The sequence below is a fragment of the Salmo salar genome, chromosome 13 (genome assembly GCF_965601325.2).
Source record: "Salmo salar chromosome 13, fSalSal1, whole genome shotgun sequence".
Lineage (NCBI taxonomy): Eukaryota > Metazoa > Chordata > Actinopteri > Salmoniformes > Salmonidae > Salmo > Salmo salar.
The window spans coordinates 16,470,923-16,488,712 of NC_138303.1; the positions used below are offsets into that span (position 1 = coordinate 16,470,923).

A 17,790-nucleotide genomic window follows, 5' to 3' on the forward strand; every position below is an offset into this window, starting at 1 on the left:
TCTTGTCGTGATGTGTCCTATATTTTTAATCCTAGCCCTCGTCCCCGCAGGAGGCCTTTTGCCTTTTGGTAGGCCGTCATTGTAAATAAGAATTTGTTCTTCACCGACTTACCTATTTAAATAAAAGGTTAAATAAAAATAAAAAACATTCAAAGCTGAGATATAAAAATATTCAGTAGAGGGCGCCAAATGATCATTGACTGTCTTCAACCCAAATAAAAGTCAACACATTTACATTTATTTAGCAGATGCTCTTATCCAGAGCAACTAACAGGAGTAATTAGAGCTAAGTGCCTTGCTCAAGGGCACATCGACAGATTCCCCCCTAATCGGCTACAGATTCAAACCTGCAACCTTTCGGTTACTGGCCCAGCCCTCTAAACCACTAGGCTACCTGCTGCCCTTACTTTCAACACATTTTCAGTTTTGCTTATCTGGGTGTTGAACAAACACATAAAAAAAAGATATATATAGGCCGTGATAGATTTACATTAAAGGCTGATATTAGTGTTTCAATGCATCACACACACAACTAATAATTAAACACTATTCAACAATCTTATGGGGATTAAATAATACTTGTTATAAATGGGTAGATAGGGAGCAGAAAATGGAATATACATTTTTTAACAAAAACTCATGTTAATGTTATATAGATAAAAAGTAAGGCAACAGTGTAAGGAAATATTTTCTACAAAGGAAGTTTCAACTTCTGATCTGTTACATGTAAACTAAGCATGATTAAAATATGTAATTCTCTTCATACAATACCCATTCGCAACTGAGGCAAACATCTCCAACACATCTGCTAGTATAGGAATTTCAATTCAATTAATAGAAGGCATTTGTAATAATTTTCCTTTGAACATCACTTTGGCATGAGATGCAGGCATGGTATACCTTCAGACGTGAAGCACTTTCTTAGCATCCTTTTTCCTTTTCAGAGGCCCTAGGAACAGAGAGAAAATGGAACACAAAGCACCAGTCAGATATTGTTTTCAAGAAGAGATCTTTGTTCTGTCCTATGCAAATACTATAACAACCGTATAAAAAAAAAAAGACATGTTATTGTCTCACATGAACTAATGTGAAAATAAACATTCTCCCTGGGGAGAACTTAGAACCATACATCTTACAGCTCAGAAAATAGGGTAGTGAAATGCTCAATAAACACTGAATAGATATATATATATATATATATATATATATATATATATATATATATATATACACACACACACACACATACATACATACATACAGTGAGGGGAAAAAAGTATTTGATCCCCTGCTGATTTTGTACGTTTGCCCACTGACAAAGAAATGATCAGTCTATAATTTTAATGGTAGGTTTATTTGAACAGTGAGAGACAGAATAACAACAAAAAAATCCAGAAAAACACATGTCAAAAATGTTATAAATTGATTTGCATTTTAATGAGGGAAATAAGTATTTGACCCCCTCTCAATCAGAAAGATTTCTGGCTCCCAGGTGTCTTTTATACAGGTAACAAACTGAGATTTGGAGCACACACTTAAAGGGAGTGCTCCTAATCTCAGTTTGTTACCTGTATAACAGACACCTGTCCACAGAAGCAATCAATCAATCAGATTCCAAACTCTCCACCATGGCCAAGACCAAAGAGCTCTCCAAGGATGTCAGGGACAAGATTGTAAACCTACACAAGGCTGGAATGGGCTACAAGACCATCGCCAAGCAGCTTGGTGAGAAGGTGACAACAGTTGGTGCGATTATTCGCAAATGGACGAAACACAAAAGAACTGTCAATCTCCCTCGGCCTGGGGCTCCATGCAAGATCTCACCTCGTGGAGTTGCAATGATCATGAGAACGGTGAGGAATCAGCCCAGAACTACACAGGAGGACCTTGTCAATGATCTCAAGGCAGCTGGGACCATAGTCACTAAGAAAATAATTGGTAACACACTACGCCGTGAAGGACTGAAATCCTGCAGCGCCCGCAAGGTCGCCCTGCTCAAGAAAGCACATATACATGCCCGTCTGAAGTTTGCCAATGAACATCTGAATGATTCAGAGGACAACTGGGTGAAAGTGTTGTGGTCAGATAAGACCAAAATGGAGCTCTTTGGCATCAACTCAACTTGCTGTGTTTGGAGGAGGAGGAATGCTGCCTATGACCCCAAGAACATCCCCACCGTCAAACATGGAGGTGGAAACATTATGCTTTGGGGGTGTTTTTCTGCTAAGGGGACAGGACAACTTCACCACATCAAAGGGACGATGGACGAGGCCATGTACCGTCAAATCTTGGGTGAGAACCTCCTTCCCTCAGCCAGGGCATTGAAAATGGGTCGTGGATGGGTATTCCAGCATGACAATGACCCAAAACACACGGCCAAGGCAACAAAGGAGTGGCTCAAGAAGAAGCACATTAAGGTCCTGGAGTGGCCTAGCCAGTCTCCAGACCTTAATCCCATAGAAAATCTGTGAAGGGAGCTGAAGGTTTGAGTTGCCAAAAATCAGCCTCGAAACCTTAATGACTTGGAGAAGATCTGCAAAGAGGAGTGGGACAAAATCCCTCCTGAGATGTGTGCAAACCTGGTGGCCAACTACAAGGAACATCTGACCTCTGTGATTGCCAACAAGGGTTTTGCCACCAAGTACCAAGTCATGTTTTGCAGAGGGGTCAAATACTTATTTCCCTAATTAAAATGCAAATCATTTTATAACATTTTTGACATGCGTTTTTCAGGATTTTTGTTGTTGTTATTCCGTCTCTCACTGTTCAAATAAACCTACCATTAAAATTATAGACTGATAATTTCTTTGTCAGTGGGCAAACGTACAAAATCAGCAGGGGATCAAATACTTTTTCACCTCACTATCTATATATCTATATATATATCTATATATATATACACACACACACGTGACATAACCATGGTAGAACTGACACAGTGGTGTGGGGAATGTTAAGATAGGGCAAGCCAAGGCACAGCTGGTTGATCAAATTATAAACATCGAAATATACAGTAACAGTCAAAAGTTCATTCCAGGGTTTTTCTTTATTCTTTATACATATGGAATCATGTAGTAACCAAAAAAAGTGTTAAACAAATCAAAATATATTTTATATTTGAGATTCTTCAAAGTAGCCACCCTTTTTCATTACAATTAACAGGTGTGCCTTGTTAAGTTAATTTGTTGAATTTCTTTCCTTAATGCGTTTGAGCCATTCAGTTGTGTTGTGACAAGGTAGGGGGGTATACAGAAGATAGCCCTATTTGGTAAAAGACCAAGTCCATATTATGGCAATAACAGCTCTAATAAGCAAAGAAACGACAGTCAATCATTACTTTAAGACATGGTCAGGAAATCAGGAACATTTCAAGAACTTTGAAAGTTTCTTCAAGTGCAGTCGCAAAAACCATCAAGCTCTATGATGAAACTGGCTCTCATGAGATCGCCACAGGAAAGGAAGACCCAGAGTTACCTCTGCTGCAGAGGATAAGTTCATTAGTTACCAGCCTCAGAAATTGCAGCCCAAATAAATGCTTCACAGAGTTCAAGTAACAGACACATATCAACATCAACTGTTCAGAGGAGACTGCGTGAATCAGGCCTTCATGGTCGAATTGCTGCAAAGAAACCACTACTAAAAGGACACCAATAAGAAGAGACTTGCTTGGGCCAAGAAACACAAGCAATGGACATCAGACCGGTGGAAATCTGTCCTTTGGTCTGATGAGTCCAAATTGGAGATTTTTGGTTCCAACCGGCATGTCTTTGTGAGATGCAGAGTCGGTGAACGGATGATCTCTGCATGTATGGTTCCTAACGTGGAACATGGAGGTGGTGTGATAGTGCTTTGCTGGTGACTGTCTGTGATTTATTTAGAATTCAAGGCACACTTAACCAGCATGGCTACCACAGCATTCTGTAGTGATATGCCATCCCATCTGGTTTGCGCTTAGTGGGACTATCCTTTGATTTTCAACAGGACAATGACCCAAAACACACCTCCAGGCTGTGTAAGGGCTATTTTACCAAGAAGGAGAGTGATGGAGTGCTGCATCAGATGACCTGGCCTCCACAATCACCCGACTGCAACCCATTTGAGATGGTTTTGGATGAGTTGGACAGCAGAATGAAAGAAAAGCAGCCAACAAGTGCTCAGCATATGTGGGAACTCCTTCAAGACTGTTGGAAAAGCATTCTACATGAAGCTGGTTGAGTGTGTGCAAAACTGTCAAGGCAAAGGGTGGCTACTTAGAATCTAAAATATAAAATATTATTGTTTAACACTTTCTTGGTTACATTCGTAAAAAGTGCAAACTAACCATGATAACTATCTTTTTCTTCTTAAGTTCATTTCATATCGCACAGATATAAATGCAATCAACGCTGAACAGTGATGTGGGACAATAAGACACCAAGTGGAGGCCAGTGGCTCTGTATCAACATTGAAGGCAATGAACGCAGAAAAATACATCCCATACTCAACAGCTGCTAATAGTCTTTCTGAGGAGGAACCCAACGATAACCTCATACTGAGACCAGATACCTATTTAAGTTACCTAAGAAATAGTAACACGTAAGTGTCCAATAATTACTCCAGCATATGGTGGTCAGGTCATTTCTCATAGAGGCCAAAAGGCATGGGGATACTGTAGTAAAATGTTGATGACTAAATAAAGTTTTGCTTTTGTCTGAGAGTGTACAGAAATAGCTAAGTCATGAACATAGTCAAAAATTTCAGATAAATACTTTTCTTGATCTAAACTGTATCAATTAGTTTTTTTCCTGTTATTTCACACTGAAAAATGACCACAGACAAATTGTGAGGAATATCACCTCCCTTATGAATACCATTTGTAAAGCATTTTCAAACTGCCTTTAAGTCTATCAATTCATTTGTTTGATTCCAATGATACTAACCTAGACTTAAGATAGAATTCCATATACAGGCCTACTTATTTATGCATTTTAAATTATATGAATGGGCTCTAGGTCAAAAGACTATGAGCAGCTGTATCTGAATTTCTAACCCACTCCAACAGCCCAAAAGTAAACAAAATCTAAATAAACCAATTCATGACACAAAGGATTTTAGCTGCCTAAAAATACAGTATATTGTTCTTGTCAGCTTGATGATTTTAAAGAAACCATTCTTGCAAAATCTAAGCAAGTATGTTCAATATTCTCTGGTAACAATGGGCTTTAACTCCGATTTAAAGAGCAAAGCTCCTTCATTTCATTTGATAATAAAGCAGACTTGAGCGTTAAAAAAAACAAACATAAAAAATAAAAATAAAAAACACCCACAACTAATGCTTTGCCATTTGATACTTGTCCAGTTTACTCTGTGTTTCGTGCTCAGGGACAAACACTTTCCACTTTGACAAAAAACATTAAAACATTCCATCTTTAAAAAAAGACATCTTAGAGAACAGTTTGTGTATAAATATGAGCATATTTCCACAAACCTGTCACAAGTATTCAAAGCAAACAATGAAATTATAAATGTGATATTATTTATACATTTTCAACTTTTGTCAACAAATGATATCATTACTGTACAAATGAAAGAGAAAAGGCACAGCATGACCATTAGCTCAGGTGATGCCCAAACTAGCCCTGCCCACCCTAAACTAGCCTCCCTTTTAGGCGCCGTTAGGATGGGATTAGATTAGTTGGGTCTACTTCAGAAATTAAAGTACACCTGAGGAGCTCAAAACGAGAGCAAACAGAAATAAATTAATTCCGGAACACCTCAAACTCCTTTTCAGTTTCTAGGTTTACAGACATTTATAAAGTGGCCATGCCAATTGGAAATCTTTCAACTATATTCCATTATAGTTCAGATGGACAACCATCTCTGCAGCACTCCACTAATCAGGCCGTTACGGTAGAATGGCCAGACACTCTGTCTAAAGAGTTGTATCCAAGTAACTAGGTTTCTTGAAGACCATAACTTCAATTAAAGAAACAACACAAAAGTTGCAGCTGTATTTTAAATCCTCTGGCATGTCATCTGGATATGTGTTAAGGCTTTCTTTTGATTAAAAATACATTGTTTAAGGCAAAGAGGGGTCTGTAGAGAACTAAGTATTGAAAGCAAAGATATTCCCAGAGGCATGATTAACATGAACAGAATATCACAAGTTTTCATACTTCACCCCTCTTGTGCTTTCAAAAGTATTGAAACTTAGCAGACTACTGCACGAAAATGGAGTTAAAATCTCTGGCTACCCATTCCATTATAGGCAGAATAAACTGATGGATAGTCTGAGGAAAAACAACCTTGGGCTATCTACAGAACTAAAATACAGAGATGCCGTACCCCTTCCGTTTGTATCAAAAAAAAATCTATTGATATGAAATTCCCAAATGAAATATAAATAGCAGAAAGATGGAAGGGAAAGTTTGTTTTAGTCCAGATGGAAAAATAATGAGATTTGAAAGGAAGAAGAGAAGGACAGACAGGATTGCAGATCACTCATTTCACCAGGACTGACTTTGGGAGGAAAGCTTCCGTCTCCGAGTCTCCAGCGCCGTCGGCCAGACTGTGGCTGGAAGAGGAGAGGGTAGCAGTAGACGGGGAGGGAGCAGCTGCTTTGGGCAGACTATACATATAGACGGCTCCAATGACCAGACCAGCACCCAGAGTGAAGAGGAGGTCCACGTGGAACCCAAAGAGGTAGACAGAGACTACAGTGGAGACGATGATGGAAAAGGAAGTGGCGAACCCCTTCAGGATGTTGTCTGCGTACTTCACTACCACCGCCACCAGTAAACCCCCAAAAGCCTGGTTAAAGATGACGCCCCACACCATGGGTGTGTACCCAAACAGGAAGCCCTTCTCTGCAATGGCAAGGCCATCGTTCCACCACATCCCCAACAGGCCTAATAGAGTGCCAAATATGCCCAGCTGGATGTTCCTCATCCACACAGAGGCTGAGCTGCCCTTAAGGATTTTCTCAAAGTACACTCCAGCAAAGCCAGAGGAGAGGCAGGACACTATCACTGCCACCAGTCCTTTGGCATAGTTCTGGCTCGGTCCAGTGACTGTAGTCTCCTTCCGTTTTCCTTCCTGCTCCAGTTGTACGATAGCAACCCCAGCAAACAGCAGGAGCAGGGACAGCCACTGAATCCGTGATAGGCTCTTCCGCAGCATCAGCACAGAGAAAAGGGCTGTGGTCAGAATTTTCAGCTGGTAGGTCACCTGGAGAAATAACCACAACATTCATTAAACCAAACAGCATTTACCAACATACATTTTGCATATTGCAGACTAAAATATATATATATTTTTAAATGGCGTACAGAAGGGTATGGGAAACAAAAAAATTGCATTATAGGCTATTGTGGGGTACTCAAGGGGTTTATGCTTGTGGTAAAGTGATTTGCTATGAGATATCATAAACAAGGATGTGACGCTAGAAGAAACACATCATCCCATTACCGGCAGCCAGAGCAACTAACCTGGAAAGTAGCTGCTGGTAAATTGGAGATAGCCACATACTGGAGGTTGTTCTGCAAGGTATAGATGAGGGCTGGGACAGCCAGTTTAAGCGTGTCCTTGTATTGGATGACAATGGAGTTGTACTGCAATACAATAAACTCCTTCAGGTTTCCTGGGAGAGGGAGAGAGTGGGTTGATTGTAAGAGACAGGTGAAAAATGCAGACCACCACATTTACCTTTTGCAGGTAGGTCATGTGTATTGACAACACAAATTAGCCAAGTATTGAACTTTAAAAACAATGCCAAAATGTTTCTGCAGTAAACACAATGTAAATGGAAATATTTAAGATGAATAAAGTTCATATTCAGTTAAGAGTAATTAACACAATGCTTCCAGTGCTATATTCATTTGTGTACTGGTTGATGGTCAGTAGCAGAATTTTTACTGAATGTTATGGGTTATGTCGTTTGATAGTGATTGATGTCAGGGCTACTGAAGGCACAAGGACCCAGGACACACTGGTTATTATTGTATTGATGACATTATGAACACCGATTCTGTAGCAGCTGGCAAAGTCACTGTCTTTTGTTTTGACTTCGTACAAGATTCTCAGGCTGATGTTTGGAGAAATTTAAAAAAAAATTATTTTACCTTTATTTAACTAGGCAAGTCAGTTAAGAACAAATTGTTATTTTCAATGACGGCCTAGGAACAGTGGGTTAACTGCCTTGTTCAGGGGCAGAATGACAGATTTGTACGTTGTCAGCTCGGGGATTTGAAATTGCAACCTTTCGGTTACTAGTCCAACGCTCTAACCACTAGGCTACCCTGCCGCCCCGTACATTGGGTACGGTCTGATTAGAATATTAAGGGCCTGTCTCCAATACATGTTCTTTGCTTCTGCTCTGGAGGTGTTCTCCCTGAATTCTTGTAAAACATTTCTGTTTGATATTATCAACAACTGCGCTCCTTGGTTCAAACGAAAATCCCCATTACACACATTAACCCAGTCTACCATTCTACTAAGCTATATGGAATGTTTAATACAGGTCAAACAAAGGATCATTTTGCTATTTCATTTAGAATTTTAAGACCCCTTGAAGTAAAAAAATAAAAAGTTACTAAGTACTTTGTTGAAGCACCTTTGGCAGCGATTACAGCCTCGAGTCTTCTTGGGTATGATGCTACAAGCTTGACACACCTGTATTTGGGGAGTTTCTTCCATTCTCTGCAGATCCTCTCAAGCCCTGTCAGGTTGGATGGGGAGCATCGCTGCACAACTATTTTCCGGTCTCTCCAAAGATGTTCGATCGGGTTCAATTCCGGGCTTTAGCTAGGCCAGTCAAGGACATTCAGAGACTTGTCCCGAAGGCACTCCTGCATTGTCTTAGCTGTGTGCTTAGGGTCGTTGTCCTGTTGGAAGGTGAACCTTTGCCACAGTCTGAGGTCCTGAGTGCTCTGGAGCAGGTATTCAACAAGGATCTCTCCTTTTCTCCGTTTATATTTCTCTCGATCCTGACTAGTCTCATAGTCCCTGCCGCAAAAAAATAAAAAATACAGCATGATGCTGCCACCACCATGCTTCACCGTAGGGATGGTGCCAGGTTTCCTCAAGATGTGACACTTGGTATTCAGGCCAAAGAGTTCAATCTTGGTTTCATCAGACCAGAGAATCTTGTTTCTCATGATCTGAGCTCTTTAGTTGCCTTTTGGCAAACTCAAAGCGGGATGTCACGTGCCTTTTAATGAGGAGTGGCTTTCGTCTCGCCACTCCACCATAAACACCTGATTGGTGGAGTACTGCAGAGATGGTTACGCATCTGGAATGTTCTCCCATCTCCACAGAGAAGTCTTTAGCTCTGTCAGACTGACCATCTGGTCCTTGGTCACCTCACTGACCAAGGCCCTTCTCTCCCGATTGCTCAGTTTGGCCAGGCAGCCAGCTCTAGGAAGAATCTTGGTGGTTCCAAACTTCTTCCATTTAAGAATGAGGGAGGACACTGTGTTCTTGGGGACCTTCAATGCTACAGAAATGTTTTTGTACCCTTCCCCAAATCTGTGACTCGACACAATCCTGTCTAAGCTCTACGGACAATTCCTTTAGCCTCATGGCTTAGTTTTTGCTCTGACGTGCACTATCAACTGTGGGACATTTCCAAATCATTCCCAATCAATTAAATGTACCATAGGTGGACTCTAATCAAGTTGTAGAAATATGATAAATGGAAACAAGATTCACCTTAGCTCAATTTCAAGTCTCATAGCAAAGGGACTTGTAATAAGGTATCTTTTTTAATTTTTAATACATTTGCAAAAATGTTTAAAAAACAGTTTTTGCTTTGTCATTATAGGGTATTGTGTGTAGATTCTTTTTTAATCCATGTTAGAATAAGGCTGTAAAATAACAAAATGTGGAAAAAGGGAAGGGGTCCGAATACTTTCTGAATGCACTGCACATGCTCGTGAGTCTCACCTTTACCCAGAGGCATCATATTAGTTTTGTAGCCCAAACGCTTCAGGCAGAAGTTGGCAGATCGGCTGTACCAACTGCAGATAAGTCTCAAGACGCTTGTGGGGGTCATAGAGCAAAACAGAGAACACCCTTGTGTTCGTGAGAGTCTCATCTTTTCACCATAGTTTGTAGGCCAAACTGTTCAGACGCTACAGACAATTTTGTGAGAATACCGATTTTTGGGATGTCTCATGGTCTGACAAACACCGCTCCTGCTCTGCCAGCAGATGCGGAAGTGTGACAGACGGATTCAGGGGACTGAGATGCATCCAATGCAAAAAAACATCTAGAGCTTAAACGGACAGATTTTTATTGGGGATTTTGTATTATGCTATTTCCGTACAGGCGCAGACATCGACCTTAGGGGGTTTCAATATTCAATCATTGAGGCTTACCTTTTCTCTGGAATAAAATGATGAGAAGGCAGGTAAGTACTTTGAGCACCTCTGCCATAACCACTGCAGAGGTGGTGAAGAAACGATCACCGGGCAGCGTACGGACATAGCGAATGCTGAGGATGAGAGAGGCATTCTGGACAACAAGGATGGCCAAACTGATGTATTTCAGCTTTCTGTTCACTGTAGTAAGAAGACAACATCAGATGACATCATTAGACCCACTTTGCATGCATAGCTGAAAATCCAAGCCAGTTGAACCAGATGAAAATCTATTCTCACAAGACATAGGCAGAGCATAGCTTTGGGACAAAAAGTTTCCTGTCAACAAAACCATATGTATAATCTCTAAGAATTTTACTTATCAGACAAAGTGAATTTGTTCCTAGCTATCAAATAAACATCTGAATCCAACTTCTGTCCAAACTGCACCATATTCCTGCTGTGTAAACAGTGGTAGATTGTATGGTAGGAAGTCTCACGTGGTCTAATAGCAGCCCGCTGTCTAACTCGGCAGGAATATGGTGCGGTTAGGACAAAAATTGGATTGTGACGTTTATTTGATAGCAAGGGATAAGAACGTTGCCAGCCAATATGGCTACGACTGGGTCGCGTCCATAGATGCAGAACAAAAAGACTGAACGATTGGGTCGCGTCCATAGATACAGAACAAAAAGACTGAACGACTGGGTCACATCTTTGGCAACCGAACTGATAGAACAAACGACCAGGCGGCTTGGGTTGCAACCCTAGATGTGTAGGGACTATAACTTGTGGAAGGAAGATATTAATCTAAATAACATTTATGAAAATATGTCAATCATTATTTGAATATGCTGTATAAAAGTGATAATGCCCTCGAAGCCGGTGTTTGGAGGATATATTGGTACGGTCTGCCATCTCAGGCCTAACAACACCCGTGCTCCAAACAACGGCTTCTCAGGCATTATCACTTAAAAAAAAACATCTAACATCATGGCTATAATTTAACACATTTGCTCTAGAAATGTGTTCAACGTGCACTGAAGTAGCTAGCTGGCATGTTTAGAGATAGCTATAGTTGTTGCCTTGGTAACCAAACAAAATGACTTGCTAGTTTAGCTAACCAAAACATCCGTCCTAGCATGCTATTATGAACATTGAATTCAACAATGCCAATAATGTTTTCAATTGGACTTTTATACTTTCAAAAGCAAACAGAACATATAATAAACTACTGTGCTGATATATACCCTGCATTATTTAAGCTATAAGGCCCGGGGGGGTGTGGTATACGGCCAATATACCACGGCTAATGGCTGTTCTTATGCACAACGCGGAGTGCCTGGATACAGCCCTTAGCCGTGGTATATTGTCCATATACCACAAACCCCTAAGATGGCTTATTGCTATTATAAACTAGTTACCAACGTAATTAGAGCAATAAAAATAAATGTTTTGTCATACACGTTGGTATAAGGTCTGATAAACCACGGCTGTCAGCCAATCAGCATTCAGGGCTCGAACCACCCAGTTTATAATTATTATCTGCCTACTATATGATAAAAGGACTACTCTTTTCACATTTTCCTTCTAGTTGTCTGACTTGTTTGGTTGGTTCATATTAGTTACATTAAGGCGCAGTTATTTCAAACAGGTGTGGGGAGTTTCTGACCCCACCCTCACCTGGCTGTAAAGAAAGAGAAAGAAAAGTTCCACATCACCAAAGTTACAACACACACACAGGACTCAATGGATGAAAGAGGCTATAGCTAACGTTTTGAATGCAACTTTCAGAGTCTCACACACACACATATATATCTTTCATCCATTGAGTCCTGTGTGTGTGTTGTAACTTTGGTGATGTGGAACTTTTCTTTCTCTTTCTTTACAGCCAGGTGAGGGTGGGGTCAGAAACTCCCCACACCTGTTTGAAATAATACACACACACACATATATATATATATATATATACGTTGAATAACAGGCCATATCCTCTGCCTGGATACTTTATTAATGAACTAGGTAGCTATTTTAAATTAGTTAGATACGAGCCACCGGATACACTGACTGACACTGCTGTAGCTGTATAGTTAGCTAACTAACGTTAGCTAAATGAGCTAACACGGCTAGCAAATCAACACAGTGCAGTCAGCTAAACATCATGCTAACTAGCAGCTGATCAAAATATAGTTGTACCTTCACTCTGTCTAGGAGAAGCCGTCTTCTCCTCTCCGACTCCTGTCCCTTGGCCGTTGTTGTTGCCCCCTGCCATGTTGGCATTGACGTTATGTGAACTGGAATGTGTTGTCACCTAGCCAGCGAGCAAATTCTTTGACTTTCACCGAACGTTAGCTAATTTAGCACTGGTAGCTAGCTTGCATCCAATTGCTATTGCAGCCCCTATCACACGTCAACTGACAACGAGTGCTAGGATTCCCAACCCCACTAGCTGAGCCATTCCACGTTACGATTAAAACACTGATGTTTTGTTTTTCGTTTTTACTTCACAATCATTTCCTTGTTCACTGGCACATTCACAAAACCCCCAGAGCTTCCAGTACAGATGATCCTATTGGTTGTTGGGTGAGGGGCAGCCTCTCCGTCGTTCGGTGGAATTGATAGGACCAATGGAATGGTCTAAAATGTGCAAACACCGTCCAACCCCGGCGATGCAAACAAAACGAACTCGCCAATTAACCGCCATTACTGTCCTCATCTTCTGCAGACCAGAAACACGACTACTGTATTTCAACGTTAGCCTAAAGTGATTACGCCAGACTCAAATTATAGGCTACGGCAGCATTGCACTGGAGCTGATGAGAGAAACCAATGCTGAATAGGGTTGATCATTGTACAACCAGGACAGACTGGGATCTTAAAATGTATCCGCTAATGGACCCATACCAATTTATTCGATCCTCAAGCTTCTTAAATATCCCAAAAGTGTCAACCAACAGTCACATAACCCTGGTACGAGCCCAGGTTGGGGCGAAGAGAGGGACGGAACCTACACGGTTACACTTGCCCACAGGGTGAGGTACTAAACCATTCTGCCCTGTGGTTGCCTTGCCCTTTACAAAAAAAGATTGCAGTCACAGTGCAGTTTAACTGCAGTATGATCCCATAGTTTTTTTACTGCTGTAATTTTGCATTGTAACTGCAGTTACAGAGCAGTATAACTGCAGTATGATCCCACAGTTTTATATAATGCAGTAGTTTTGTAGTGTAACTGCAGTTACAGTGCATTATTCTGCAATAACTGTGTCCAAAATACCATAGTCGACTGCCATTACTGCAATTTTCGAAACTTAATCTTTTTTTTGTCAGGGACACCCCATTGCCTATTTATGAGTGCTGTTGACATTCGTTTTGATATAACAACTCAGTGATGGTTCAAACTTCCTACTGCTATCAAGCCCTTTAAATGGAGGCCTATCCTTCCTATATGTGTTTGACTGATCACAAAGGCACTCTAGATGAGTGAAGTCTAATCTTGTGAAATCATGATTAATGAAAACCAAACAGTACAGAGAAACATTGACAGCCTTTATGTACACTTAAGAATCAAGAATTTGACAGAATGTGTCTCCTGAAATTCTCATTTAATGTAAAGAGATTTGTGACAACTGGCAGTGTATAAAACAATACATAAGTATTTACAACAAATATAACTACCCTACCTCAGCTCATTGACTATGATTATGTCGATGATAGTTTTAAACAATCAAGCGGAATTATGTTCTTTTTATCCCATTTTCATGACAAGATTTCAATGTATTAACTCTTCCATTGGGTAAATTGAGTCATGAATGTTTTTGGAATGAGAAAATGTTGGTCGTTACAGTCCCATCATTAAGGTAGGATTTAGATTAAGGCATACGATGAACTCTCATCAACATTTAAACAACATATATACATACATACAATTGGTCTTGTGGGTTCCACTTGCAACAATAGAACAAAAGTAAATAAATAACACAAAAGTAAATCACCCAGTTTTGAACGTTGTCTATTGTCTTGAACAACAGTCACTGGTTAAAACACTGAGGCATTTACTTCAGGTAAACCTTCAAACTCCACAGAAAACAAGAACATATGTCCTAGGAAGGAAAATGGAAGCACAGATTTGAACTTCCCTCCGAGATAAAGTACGTGAAAGATCATCCAGTTTAGTTTCTGGTTTGGACACATTCTTGGATGATTCATTGCTGTGGTGTTGACAAAACCCTTGGAGGCCTGCCCATCACAAAAAATTACACAGACATTCTAAAGGTGAATCCTGAAGGATAGTATTACATCCTGGATAGTATTTGACATTCTAAATGTGTTAAAGTTCCAAAATAATATACAAATATTATTTTGCAGAGAAAACAGTGTCAATGTCCCATTCACAAGACTACTCAGCTCCAGCAAACAAGTCCATTGTATGAGGCGTATGAGTCTGACTTGCGTGTCCATAGAGATGTTGCCTTGCCTGTGTCACTACCAAACCATCAGGACAAAGTCCATGGAAAATTTAAGATATCCATAGTGCTCCGGATTACTGTTGTTTTGTAGTCCTCTATTCCTCTTGAAACAAGGTAACTTAACAAGATAACCTGTAAAACCAGGTCTTCACATGGAAAAGTATGTGATCTCAACCAAATCACATTAAATAATAGAATCAAATGGTATCAGAAACTTCGACATGCCTCCAGTATAACTGATGTAAACAGAAAGTCCAACCCTAAAGATAAATAAATAGTAATTGAAATAAATACCGATAAATGATTTAAAAATAATAATAAAGCATACATATCTCTTCCCAATATAGTCTATACTACTATGGAATGTGCCATTTTGTAACACTTAAGAAGATAATTTAGATATAGTTTGCCTTGGCTCAAGATAAGTGTGTGATACATTTCTTTGTACTAAGGTAGTACATTAGTGCAGTATTTTTTGTATAATACTTGTCAAATTAAAATAAAATAGTATAGCAACACCACAAAATTATAAATAAATAGCTTTCCATAGGGGGACTTGATAAGTTATGCACAGTGAATATAAGATAAGTGTGATCTTAAAAGGCATCTGAAGTTTCTTTAGCCACCCAATAATATCCAGGAATCATAGGCTTGACTGGCTTGGCAAAGAGTTGTGATCCCCATGCAAGTCTCCACTGTCATTAGATGACTCCATCCAGGGATGGAGTAAAATCTCTTCTAAGCTTGGCCGATCCTCTGGTCTGTAGGCAAGGCACCAACGAACCAAAGACTGGCACTCTGGGGAGAAGAGGAAGACGATTTTCAGTCATGATGAATTGTATTTAGAAATTAAATCCAGAATTTGTTCTGTCATTGCCCTAGAAATGTAGTAAGATAGTAAGAATAGGCCTATGTAGTAATGTACCTTTTGAAATGCGTTTGGTGAAACTTGGTGTGGCCTGCACAATGTCTCTGTCCCTCTCGAAGGGGATGTCCCCGCAAACCATGTCGAAGAGAAGCACTCCAAGTGACCAGACAGTCAGGGACCGGGCATGGTAGTGTTGATGTTGGATCCACTCAGGAGGACTGTACACTCTGGTGCCTAGTGAGAGAAAGGGATGGTTAAATTACTAACAAACAAAAAAATAAGCGGCATCAATACTTCTAAAATAAGTTTAGAAGGGTACATATGGATATCATAAGTAGTGTTTTTTACTCACCCTCAAATTCTGTGTAAGCAGTGTCTTTGAGCAGAGCACCGGAGCCAAAGTCAATGATCTTAACATCTCCTGTCCGAGTGTCGACTAAAATGTTCTCATCTTTCACATCCCTATGCACGATCCCCTGTGCTTGACAGAACCGCAGCGCTTCCACTATCTGGAGCATGAACCTGGAAAAAGAAGCCTTAATTAGAATATCATATAAAATCACATTAATGAGCACAGAAAACCCAGCAGCCTCCCAAACATGGAAACAGAGTGGAGATGTTCAACCTGTGAGTGAAATAGGTCTACTGACTTGAAACAGTCATATACCTTTGTGCAAGTGGCTCATCCAGGGCTCCCCGCTCTGTGATGAAGTCAAAGAGGTCCTGACTGGGTTGTGGTCTTTCGAACACGATGAGGAATCCCTGTCCTGGCACCTCAAACCAGTCCAGCATCCTGATCACCCCATGGTGCCAGGGTCCTGCCCCTGCACCACCCCCCAGCTGTAAGAGCAGGGCTATCTCCATGGGTACCAGGTTGGGTCCATCTGGCTGTTGGCAGAGAGAGAGAGAGGGTTAGTATTATTATGAGTAGGTCAGCGTCAATATACTTGTTCCTAAAACACATGAGAATAAAAATAGTATTTTTTACATATTACTTTTTTTGTTGGTCCAGACAGGGGAAATACTGATACTAAGTTCCTAAAAAAAAAATATATATATATATATATATATATATATATATACATACAATTGAGGAAAAACCCGACCACGTAATTTCCACAAAATAACAACTACGTCACGGTTATGAAAAAACAACATGTGGGTTCTCTTCGATTTCCAGCAGAGGGCACGAAATATCCGTTTTTTATTTCCACACATGACGAGACTGTCAGGTGTACAAGAATGGTAACCACAAAAAAATACAATTGGCAGAAGCCCCAACAAGACAAACGCACATCTTAAATCATATAAAGTTTTATTTTCTCTTACCAATCGCGCCCATTGCTGCACTCTGTCACTTGAAACTTGCTTAATTGCCACCTAAGGATAAATAAACAAGTGTTCATATCCATTTTTTAAAGTTGGTTTAAAAACACGTTTTGTATTTTTGTTATTGTCATTAATTGACTATTTTCTCGTCACTTGAAAGAAAAAAAATGTAATACAATATTTTGCTGTAAGTACCTGCAGACCATCTGAGATGCGTTGACCAGCAAAGACGGAGCCAAATCCACCACTTCCAAGAAGCGCACCGAATTGGTAATGCTTCTCAAAGGACTCTTTACCTGTGGTGTCAAATAACATACATCAAAACATAATCAAAGCTGTAATGAATTGTAATGTAGGGTAGGCTATGTAAGAAACTGTCTCTGTCCACTACATTGTGTCATTACTGGGTATGTGTCTTGCTTGTTGTGAAAGCAAATATCTGTACTGGCTATACGTCCTGTCTTGATCAACCGTGATATTCCAGTCAAACGTGAACCATACATTAATGACACATAATAAGTCATTAAATGAAAAACATGGCACTGGCACCTCCAAATTCTTACCGCTTTTTCCTTTGACATCCTCCTGATCCAATTGCAGCTCAACACTACGTTTGTCCAACATTTTTATAAATTGAATGTATCCGAAGTAAAAACAGTTGTGCAAATTTAGTACAAGGTTATGTCCATTTCGAATTTAATCCGTGAAGAATCTTCAGTTTTCAAAATATCCAACACAGAGCAAGTTGCTGTAGACAGATGCGCTTCCCAGAAAGACCGATTTGCACAAC

General features: G+C 40.1%; 2 protein-coding genes across 2 annotated transcripts; both read right to left on the reverse strand.

The window, feature by feature from the left end:
* Positions 1-216: 216 nt before the first annotated feature.
* slc35a2 (solute carrier family 35 member 2) lies at positions 217-12,909 on the reverse strand. The gene is made up of 5 exons (XM_014134578.3): positions 12,534-12,909; positions 10,356-10,538; positions 7,467-7,618; positions 6,500-7,206; positions 217-949 (listed from the first exon to the last, which is right to left on the reverse strand). The coding sequence occupies exons 1-5, from the start codon at positions 12,607-12,609 to the stop codon at positions 922-924; spliced, it is 1,146 nt and encodes a 381-aa protein (XP_013990053.1). The 5' UTR covers positions 12,610-12,909; the 3' UTR covers positions 217-921.
* Positions 12,910-13,870: 961 nt separating this feature from the next.
* Positions 13,871-17,788, reverse strand: pim2 (Pim-2 proto-oncogene, serine/threonine kinase). The gene is given in 7 exon segments (NM_001139796.1): positions 13,871-15,601; positions 15,729-15,905; positions 16,024-16,193; positions 16,339-16,559; positions 17,001-17,051; positions 17,196-17,296; positions 17,564-17,788. Coding segments are annotated over 7 exon segments (936 nt in total). The 5' UTR covers positions 17,625-17,788; the 3' UTR covers positions 13,871-15,446.
* Positions 17,789-17,790: the final 2 nt, after the last annotated feature.

Coding starts and splice junctions, on each gene's coding strand:
- slc35a2 (XM_014134578.3), bottom strand. CDS start 12,609: ATGGCAGGGGGCAACAACAACGGCCAAGGGACAGGAGTCGGAGAGGAG. Junction 10,539..12,533: donor TTCTCCTAGACAGAGTGAAG/GTACAACTATAT, acceptor TTCTTACTACAG/TGAACAGAAAGCTGAAATAC. Junction 950..6,499: donor ACGGAAGCTTTCCTCCCAAA/GTCAGTCCTGGT, acceptor CTCTGTTCCTAG/GGCCTCTGAAAAGGAAAAAG.